The sequence below is a fragment of the Cucurbita pepo genome, chromosome 15 (genome assembly GCF_057944985.1).
Source record: "Cucurbita pepo subsp. pepo isolate OVF chromosome 15, ASM5794498v1, whole genome shotgun sequence".
Taxonomy (NCBI): Eukaryota; Viridiplantae; Streptophyta; class Magnoliopsida; order Cucurbitales; family Cucurbitaceae; genus Cucurbita; species Cucurbita pepo.
Window position 1 is genome coordinate 8,640,715 of NC_141812.1, and position 9,300 is coordinate 8,650,014.

At 37.4% G+C, this 9,300-nt stretch overlaps 2 protein-coding genes across 2 annotated transcripts; one reads left to right on the top strand and one right to left on the bottom strand.

Annotated features, from left to right (window-relative positions):
• Positions 1-286: 286 nt before the first annotated feature.
• LOC111811412 (glutamyl-tRNA reductase 2, chloroplastic) lies at positions 287-2,996 on the bottom strand. The gene is made up of 3 exons (XM_023698246.2): positions 2,358-2,996; positions 1,699-1,940; positions 287-1,609 (listed from the first exon to the last, which is right to left on the bottom strand). The coding sequence occupies exons 1-3, from the start codon at positions 2,623-2,625 to the stop codon at positions 482-484; spliced, it is 1,638 nt and encodes a 545-aa protein (XP_023554014.2). The 5' UTR covers positions 2,626-2,996; the 3' UTR covers positions 287-481.
• A 2,274-nt stretch (positions 2,997-5,270) lies between these two features.
• On the top strand, positions 5,271-8,978 carry LOC111811414 (peptide methionine sulfoxide reductase B5). Its single transcript, XM_023698249.2, has 3 exons — positions 5,271-5,680; positions 7,784-7,940; positions 8,643-8,978. Exons 1-3 carry the CDS (start codon positions 5,334-5,336, stop codon positions 8,790-8,792), a joined length of 654 nt encoding a protein of 217 aa, XP_023554017.1. The 5' UTR covers positions 5,271-5,333; the 3' UTR covers positions 8,793-8,978.
• Positions 8,979-9,300: the final 322 nt, after the last annotated feature.

Below are 9,300 nucleotides of genomic sequence, written 5' to 3' on the forward strand. Positions count from 1 at the left end.
CTTTACTAGTAAGGGGGTGCCATCACCAGGGACGATCATCCAACCCCATACCGAAATGCCCTCATTACAGGTACCATTGGCAATGTTGCTCATCAATCTATGCTCAATATCAGATAGTTCACCATTTAGCTATCCAATTCAGAAATTTCTACAAAGTTCTGATCTTTCTTAGAATGTTTCAAGAATATTCAAACCGTTGATGATCCAGCAAAACATCCCCGAACTTGTTTCTTAGATTAAGACATTCATAAGATGATCTAGACCATAATTAGAAGGCACCAGCAGCAACATATCAATTGATTTTTTCTCTATAATCTATCATTTTGTTACATATTTTGCTATCCGCATCCTCTCAGGCAATTTGCCCCATGAAATGAAGAGGAACCGAACCATGAACAGAGTGAAGTTACAAGCATTCACAAGATATGAATATGCTGTAACAGTAAGAATATCAAAGAAAACATCATTAAAAAATGCAAACCTACTTCTGGCCACGTTCAAATTTTGCTCTAATCTTCTCTTCCAAGACGGACAAATCTGTATCAAGATCAAACATTCTGTTAATAGCATGCATATTTTCAAGTATCTCATCCAACGTTCTGCTATCATTGCTATCACATCTCAAGTGCTGTATTGGACCATGAAGTAGTTTGTTAGCTATACCCAAGCTAAGATCATTAACGGCTACTTTCTTTTTCTTTGGGATGTCTTCACCCATCTTGGACAAACATTTGTTCAGTTCAGAGGCCCTGATCCTCTCAACATAAGCTCTAAACTTCTTGATGGTAGGAACAGTTTCAAGGGAATCCTTCCATGCTTCGAATTTTCTTATTTCTTCTGCGATTATTGACTGAGCTTCCTGAACTTTCTGAAGTCTATCCTCCTTGTTAGCAGCCACAACTTCCTTGAGATCATCCACATTGAAAACGGATACGGTCTCAAGATCTGATACACATGGCTCGACGTTCCTTGGAACTGATATATCAAGAAATAGACGCCTTCCTAGTTCTGTACGTGCAAGGGGGAGCTTAGCTACATGTTCTATCATGAATAAGGGCGTTTTCGAAGCAGTGCAGGTGAAGATGACATCCGCCTCTGCAGCACATGCTAACATCTCTGAAAGGGGTTTGTAGATTATCTCAACATCTTTGAGTTCCATGCTTAGAGCATCAACACTGTCCTGAGTTCTGTTCACAACCACCATTTTCTTGCATCCTTTTGCAATCAAGTGTTTGATCACAAGTTTCCCCATTTTTCCTGCACCAACTACCATCACTTCTGCAGTAGCATATGAAGATTCTGGAAGTTTCTTCTGTGCAAGCTCCACAGCAGCTGAACTGACAGAAACTGACCCGGAGGAAATGTTTGTCTCGGTTCTAACCCGCTTACCAACACTGATTGCATGCTTGAACAATCCACTAATTTTTCTGTCAAAACCAGCTATTCCTTGCCCTGTTTTTACCACATGTTTCACTTGAGCTAGGATTTGACCTTCTCCAAGAACAAGAGAGTCGAGACCCGCCGAAACTTCAAAGAGATGTTGAGTTGCATCATTATTGTATAACAAAACTCTATGCTTACAAAGCTCTGAAACAGAAATTCCACTTCTCTGCCAGATAAGAAGAATAAGAATATTAAGAACATTGACTATCAACTCATTTGACATAAAGAATGCGCATAAAAGTAAATTACACACACCTTGGACATCCATTCTGTCACTTCTTTAACCCCACGATGCTGCGACAACGCTACGACATAAATTTCAATCCGATTACAAGTACTAAGAACAGCAGCTTCTTCTATATGATTCAGAGCACAGAGTTCACCAATGGCATGAGGCCATTGAGCTTCTGGAATGGCAAGTTTCTCACGCAACTCAACTGGTGCAGTGTGAACATTAAGCCCAATCACCATAATACTGCTCCTTTCTCTTGTATATCCTGTTCAAATAAAAAAGAGGGAACAACAATTAGCTCCATCCTACAGCTTTCAGAGCTTCAAATGACCAAAATTGCTACCACTGTAGATTCAAACCATTATTGGGAAGAACAAGAAAATTATAGTTTATAATCCTAAAGCATAATTTCGAGCAAGTGTTTCCATGATACAGAAATGGTACAACAAAGCAACGAGTTGCTATCGATATTGACACATTTGAGATTGCCAGATGATCGAGATTGGCAAAATCCTATGAAACTAACAGGACCAGCAACCAAAATATTCCAATCAAACTATCATTCATTTCAATGCAAGAAAATGCGATCAAATCTAGATCATCAGCATAGGAAGTTTCAAGAGAACGAACATCCAAACACACAAATCATCTAAAGAAATCTAAAATTCTTCTTGATACTCACTATCAACTGAAGACGTCTTAAGCAATTCAAGAGCCGAAAGCCCAGGCGCACTCGAACCAATCTGATCGCTACGAACCGAATTGGAATTGGGATCGATCTCGCATCTAGGACCCCAATAACCTCCCCTCCGCAACACAACTCTCTTACCCTTCAAGGGCTTGAAAAACACACGCACTGGAGCAGCATACGACGTCGAAGGGGCAATAGATTCAACACTCGGACGGGCAAATCCCATCGTCAAACCCCCCACCGCAGCCGCCATTGGCATAAACAAGAAAACCAAAAATGCGGCTCCTAATCCCAGAAACCCCTCACCAGATCAAATCGCAGAGAAACAACAAAAACCCAATGCGAAACCGCACCGGCCGCGGATGGGATTCACCCAATATATACACACCCCTTCGACGAAATGAATCAATGATTTGACGCAAGAAATTCAAAGCCTCAACCTTCTTTTAAATTCTGTAATGGAGAGGAGAATGATTCAAAGAAGGGGTTTGGTATTTGGTGCGGAAAGTTTGACCAAAGAAAGGGACACGCTTTGGTTGAGGTGAGGGGTCCAATGGCGGCCGCTATATGGTCGGAAGGAACGTGCTCAGCACTGAGGGCAGGAAATTGTGCCCTAATTTACGTTCGTTGACAAATAGAACTAAAAAAGTGCCCTAATTTTTAAATGGGTTCTTCAATTAAGAAAGATCCACACGTACAGAATATTTATGTTTTCACACGGTTGAATTAACAAGAAGGAAGTCTTTGGATTTATTTGTTTTATTTTAAATTTTAAAAAGTCGGAATCTAAATAAAGTTCATAATCCAATCCAATCCAATCCAACTTAAAGGTTTCAGATAGAGGGTCGAGTTAGGATTGAGTTGTAACCTTATTTTCGAGTTGGTCGGTGATAAGCACTGACAATATTGGATTTGCAAAGTTAGAGATCATTCTAGGATCATTGCAAAGTTTCACGAGTAGAGTTGACTTAACGAATGATTCCAACTGAGAGCTAGTAAAGGAAGAATAACTCTCATATCGAACTTGGAATCTATGATCGCTCTTAAATAACAAGATGACTCGCTTCAAAATTAGCTTGATCAAAACTAAATCAATGAATCGGTTTAACTTCAAATTTAGAAGCAGAGTTTGAAAATAATAACACAAAAAAATTTCACTAAAATCCAAGATTTTTGTTTTTAACCTAATGTTACTTGTCTCTAATAGGCCAAAAAGATAATTAAAACGACCATCAATTACAAATTATTAAATAAAATTGAAGAAAATAAGACATGAAATAAATAATTAGTTCAATTATTTAGTGTCGCTCATTATTTTCTTGATTTGATACTTAAATCATCATAAAATTGCTGGTACATGCCATGAGTCAATGGTTGAATTCATATAGTGACCCGATAAAAAAAAAAATCAATTCGTGAATGGATCTAAATTTTTTGTTTTTAAAAAATTCAACCAAAACTAAATGCATTTTTATTATAAAAAAAAAATTATTTATCCCAAAAACATTTTTATTGAAAAAGTATTTTTATTTTAAATATATATATATATTTAAAAAAAAGAGTAAGAAATTCAAACTTGATTTGGGAATGTCAATTAAATTAGTTTATTAACTAAATAATTTAAAGTATTTATTTTTCAATAAATATAGTTAATTATTTGATTAAATTATTAAATGAATTGTTTAAAATTCCTCCCAAAGATGGTTTACAGTCATTTTATATTGATTAATTAAAATCAATTTATTTGTATTAAATATTTGTAATTAATTTGGGGTTTTTTCTTGAATAAAAGTAATTAATTTGGGTTAAATCTTTGATAATAATAATAATAATAATAATGTATGCACATTGGTCCCTCATGGAAAATGGGCATCTAATGAAATTAAATATTGGTTTGGAATACATTTTTCAGGTATTTAAAAATATATTAAAAAAAACATAAAAACTTTTTTATGGAAATATTAGACCATAGAAGCTTAATAAAAATTTCAATAATATATTTAAATATGAAAAAAATATATATTTAAACTTTAAAATATATATATATATACCTTTAAAAACTCTTAATACTTTATTTAAAAAATATCATTCTAATTTTATTTAAAAAATATTGTTAAATTTTTAAAAGTTTCATTATACATAATTATTTTTTTAAAAAATAGTCAGTATTAGTTTGCCTCCTCTTCCTATTGGTTTCACAGCTTCCACCCTTTCCAGATCATAATTTGATACGGAGGACTTGTAGTATCTTTTTAGATCTGACAAAAGCAAAAGACCTCCTGTTATGAACCAAAAGACATCAATCATACAATATACTTCAATGAATATGTGAAGAAAAGTTTGTCAAAATTATCAAAAGATGTTTCAATTCAGGTCACATTGAATAAGAATGAAGTTTGAACCTTATAATTTTTGGGTGAGTTACAATTTAGAGTAATTTAGAGATTTTTTAGTTACATTTAGATAATAGCTTATGGTCATTCTTGTCGGTGGAGTGATTCGAATCTCAATCAAATATTTTTGCATTGAGATATTTGATCAACAAGAATCATTCAAGCTAGACATGATCGATCTTGATTCGACTCTCAAACAAGTGTTCTTGATTTGAGATATTCGGTGAACAAGGTAATTCGAATCTTACTCCCCTAGTATTGATTCCTTATCTTATCACCTCCTAACATAATTCGAATGGAGGCGGACCCGATTGCTTCACCCACTTTCTATTGGTCTCCGAGCTTCGATCCTCTGATAAAATCTATTTAATATTAAAATATTACTTTCGGTAATTTTTTCCTTTAACAAATATGTTTAACCAATTTATCTCGGTAAAATTTTCAGGTAAAAATTTTCTAGTCCTTCACATTCCATTATCCACATTTTCGAAGTCCAAGCAATGGAAACCCTCATCGGCGCTTTCTCTGCAAAATAAGCTTTCCCTCTCTCTCTCTCTCTCTCTCTCTCTCTCTCATGGGCTTTTCCGTTCTCCGAGCTTCCCCTCTCTCCTCCTCCCGAGCTCTTCTCTGCAACCCCACGTCCGTCGCCGCTCTTCCCATCCTCCGTCTTCCTCTTCGCTCTTCTCACCATTCATCGCTCTCCTTAACCCATTTCGAATCATCTTCTTCCTCGGCGAATCGTACTTCTTTTGCCGTTTCTGCTACTCGATTTGGTGGGGCTTTTGCTTTGAGACCTCGTAGCTTCCGTCGGGGCCGTGTTTTGGCTATGTCTTCGCCTAATTCAGTCCAGAAATCGGAGGAGGAGTGGCGAGCCATCCTCTCGCCCGAGCAGTTTCGAATTCTCCGGCAAAAAGGAACTGAGTAAGCACCTGTTCTTGCTATTTCTACACTTGAATCTATATTTATTTTTTTAGGTTATGTTGATTCTCCAATTCTGCGTTTGGTTGTTGATTGGTAGTTGTAGCTTCTATGAATTTTTCAAGGAAATCATCTTATAATTATTCTTTGAATCGCTCAATTGCTATTTTATGTTTAGAAAACTGTATTATTCAACACCACACTCTGGTACGGCGGAAGTCCATCGCTAGCAGATATTGTCTTGCTTTCCCCCCTCAAGATTTTTAAAACTCCTCTGTTAGAGGAGAATCAACCAATGTGGGATCTCACAGTTCATCTCCCTTCGGGGCCCAGCGTTCTCGCTGGCACTCGTTCTCTTATCCAATCGATGTAGGACCCCCTAATCCACCCACCTTTAGGGCCAGCGCCTCTGCTGGCACACCGCCTCATGTCCACCCCCTTTGGGGCACAACCTTCTCACTAACACATAGCCAAGTGTCTAGCTCTGCTACCATTTGTAACGGCCCAAGTCCACCGCTAGCAAATATTTTCCTATTTGGGCTTTCCGTTTGGAGCTTTCCCTCTAGATTTTTAAAACGCGTATGCTAGGGAGAGGTTTCCACACCCTTACAAAGAATGCTTCGTTCTCCTCCCAACCGACGTGGGATCTCACCGTTTTTATGTCTGTCCGCAGCCTAGCTCACTTCCTCTGTTTTGATTACATTAATGTAATATTTTCTTGCATTATTTGTATTCTTAGTTATCCAGTCCATTTCGAACCATAAGTTCCATAGTTGCAAAATTTCTTACTTTCTATGTCAATCCGATTCAATTAGTGACAAATGGTGTGGAAACTCAGGGTGACTTCGTGATTCGTTTTGACAAAAGTGCTTTTTGCTGCAAATGTTTTTAGAAGAACTAATAATCCAGGATTTCTCCTAAAAGTATTCAAATCATCTTCATAATCAGTTTTGGTTAAAATTTTGAAGAGTACTTTTACTGGGTTAAAGTTCTTTTCATCCATTCACAAACCCCCTTACAATGCAGCATAAATACTCAGTTGGCCTTTTATAATACTGTCATCAATATCATCCTTGTTGCTTCGTTATATATCTAGCCGAGGTTCTTTATCATAGCATGGCTATAGGAAACCTGGCTAGAAAGAAATGGAAGAAGTCTTCAAATATTCTCTCCGAGGGGGTTTTCATTTTAACTTCTCATTGAAGTTCGGGACAATTTCGTCAGTAGATTTGGTTGTCAAGTAACTCGCAAAATATTAAATCTTATATAGGTGACTATTATTGTGAGATCCCACGTCGGTTGGGGAGGAGAACAAAACATTTTTATAAGGGTGTGGAAACCTTTCCTTAGTAGACGCGTTTTAAAATTTTGAGGGGAAGCCTGGAAGGGAAAGCCCAAAAATGACACTATCTGCTAGCGGTGTGCTTGAACGGTTACAATCTTGACTTGACCCATTACGTTTGAACCATTTATTACCTTCATGACCCTTATTATCCATTAGACCAACCTATTGGAGTTACTATTTGGAGTAATATTAGGTCATTAAGTTAGACATTGGTTAAAGAAGTTGGTACTAAAGAAGTTGGTTAGTACTGGGGTGAACAGAAATAGAGTGGATGAGAGGGGCAAAGTTGGGTAGAATTTTAGAATAGATATGTAATAGCCCAAACCCACTGCTAAAAGATATTGTCCTTTTTGGGCTTTCCCTTTCAGGCTTCCCCTCACCGTTTTTAAAATGGCATCAGAGGCAGTCACCAGTCACCGGGCGGTTGTGCCAGCGAGGACGTTGGGCCTCCAAAGAGGTGGATTGTGAGATCCCATATCGGTTGGAGAGGGGAAAGAAACATTCCTTATTAGGGTGTGGAAACCTCTCTCTAGTAAACGCGTTTTAAAACCGTGAGGCTGACGACGATACGTTATGGGCCAAAGTAGACAATATCTGCTAACAGTGGGCTTGGCCGTTACAAAGTATTTTAAGAGCAAAGTGTTTGGCAGTTGTAAGTTCCCCTTTTTATATTGCAATATAACAAAATTTCAGTGTTATTTTCTGTCGATCCTATTGCAAGATTAAGTTCCTTTTACAGATCTAATATTGAGGTTTTACAGGTATCCAGGAACCGGCGAATATGACAAGTTCTATGGCGAGGGAGTTTATCACTGTGCGGGATGTGGAGCACCCCTTTATCGATCGAGCACGAAATTCAACTCCGGCTGTGGTTGGCCAGCATTCTTCGACGGTATTCCTGGAGCAATTAAATCCACTGTGAGTGTTTGACCTCCATCATTCTTTGTGTGTAGGAGTTAAGTCTAGGATCTCTTAGTAGCTCATGCTATTTTTCTCTGCAATATTGCAATGTATCTCTCTAGCAGAGGAGCTCCTTTACTAAAAGGAGGCTCCTTTTGATCGGAGGGAAGTATGGGAAGAATAAACTAGATGCACTCCCGAGTCTAAACTAATGACACAACATGTGTTATCGGACAAATGTTGTCTGATTTGCTATGACGTGACAGACAAATGATGAAAGGAAGTAGACATCTAGCTAGAATGTGAAACATACACGACCAACATTCGATTGTGTCATGTGTATTTCGTCTTACCACATCGACTGATGTATGTCCAATATCATAAAGAGCCTAGAGAGAATGAGTTCAAGCCACGGTAGCCACCTAGCTAGAGTTTAGTATCCTGCGAGTTAACGTAACAACCAAATATGGTAGGGTCAGATAAGAAATGCACAATCTAGCCCAAACGTTCACAAATTTTAAAAAGATATAGAAAAAACCGAACATATGTCCCATTAGCACATCATGTCATCATTTTGTTGACAACAAGAACGACATAGAACAACAATTCAGAATTCGTGGATGTTATGTTATGCATTAAGTGTTGCATTTTTCTCTCTCAAAGTTATCCTCCAGCAACATCCTAGAGTTGAAATAGTGACATTACTTTTGTGATAACCAGCCTGACCCTGATGGGATGAGGATTGAAATCACATGTGCTGCTTGCGATGGTCATCTGGGTCACGTATTTAAAGGAGAAGGCTTTCCAACACCTACAAACGAGCGCCATTGTGTCAACAGTATTTCACTCAAGTTTTCTCCTTCTCCATGATTTCTTGTTTCAAATCTCTATGTTTTTTCTTTTTTTGAATCTCGTGATTGTATTTATATAACCTGAACTCAATAAGCTCTCTACGACTTCAAAAGGTGAACAAGGAGAAGGGAAGGAAAAGAGCTTGTTTTTCTTCTTCCATTCTATGTACATTTTGGTGACGTGTAAGTAAATTTCTTCCCTCTATTCTCGATCTCGATCTTGATATGCTTTCATTGTGTCAATAGTATTTCACTCAAGTTTTCTCCTTCCCCATGATTTCGTTTTTCAAATCTCTGTATGTTTTTTCTTTTGAATCTCGTAGTTGTATTTACATAACCTGAACTCAATAAGCTCTTAATGACTTCAAAAGGCGAACGAGGAAAAGGGAAGGAAAAAAGCTTTGTTTTGCTTCTTCTATTCTATGTACATTTTGGTGACGTGTAAGTAATTTCCTCCATCTCTATTCCCGATCTCGATCTCGATATGCTTTTGAGCGTATATTTTGAATTTGGTAGTTTTTTTCAGC

Bases quoted from the DNA above. Each gene is read 5' to 3' on its own strand.
- LOC111811412 (XM_023698246.2), bottom strand. From the start codon at position 2,625: ATGCCAATGGCGGCTGCGGTGGGGGGTTTGACGATGGGATTTGCCCGT. The intron at 1,941-2,357 runs GTGAGTATCAAG...TTATTTGAACAG, and splicing joins TAAGACGTCTTCAGTTGATA to GATATACAAGAGAAAGGAGC. The intron at 1,610-1,698 runs GTGTGTGTAATT...CTTATCTGGCAG, and splicing joins TGACAGAATGGATGTCCAAG to AGAAGTGGAATTTCTGTTTC.
- LOC111811414 (XM_023698249.2), top strand. From the start codon at position 5,334: ATGGGCTTTTCCGTTCTCCGAGCTTCCCCTCTCTCCTCCTCCCGAGCT. The intron at 5,681-7,783 runs GTAAGCACCTGT...GAGGTTTTACAG, and splicing joins CTCCGGCAAAAAGGAACTGA to GTATCCAGGAACCGGCGAAT. The intron at 7,941-8,642 runs GTGAGTGTTTGA...TGTGATAACCAG, and splicing joins CTGGAGCAATTAAATCCACT to CCTGACCCTGATGGGATGAG.